The sequence below is a fragment of the Volvox carteri genome, assembly GCF_000143455.1.
Source record: "Volvox carteri f. nagariensis unplaced genomic scaffold VOLCAscaffold_31, whole genome shotgun sequence".
Classification (NCBI taxonomy): Eukaryota; Viridiplantae; Chlorophyta; class Chlorophyceae; order Chlamydomonadales; family Volvocaceae; genus Volvox; species Volvox carteri.
The window spans coordinates 1,186,478-1,186,840 of NW_003307574.1; the positions used below are offsets into that span (position 1 = coordinate 1,186,478).

At 66.7% G+C, this 363-nt stretch overlaps 1 protein-coding gene across 1 annotated transcript in view; it reads right to left on the bottom strand.

Annotated features, from left to right (window-relative positions):
- Positions 1–179: 179 nt before the first annotated feature.
- VOLCADRAFT_105653 (uncharacterized protein) overlaps positions 180–363 on the bottom strand; it is a gene marked incomplete at both ends in the record, with an annotated part of 3,770 nt that continues 3,586 nt past the window's right edge. Inside the window, one exon of the mRNA XM_002952701.1 lies at positions 180–218. Within this exon, the coding sequence (XP_002952747.1) occupies positions 180–218 (39 nt within the window). The remainder of the gene's footprint in view (positions 219–363) is intronic.

Below are 363 nucleotides of genomic sequence, written 5' to 3' on the forward strand. Positions count from 1 at the left end.
CCATAGGAGCAACAGGAGCATCAGGACCATCAGGGAATGTAGGCGGCGGGGCTGCGTCGTGGTTTAAACCTCCCGAATTATCATCTCCTTGAGAAGAATACGGATCGTCATCGAAGGGGACGACTTGAGACGGTGGTGGATGGTTGGGTGGAGGCGGATGGCTGGGCAGTAGGGGTTGGTTAGGGGGCGGTCGGTTCGGCGGCAGAGGAAGGGCCGGGCTGTTCGGTGGCAGCGAGGGTGGCGATGGGGGAGGTGAGGGTGGCGAGGGGGGAGGCGAGGGGGGTGAGGGAGGCGAGGGGGGTGAGGGAGGTGACTTCGGACGGGGGGGCGGCGACGGGCGTGGAGATGGCGGGCTGCGCCGCG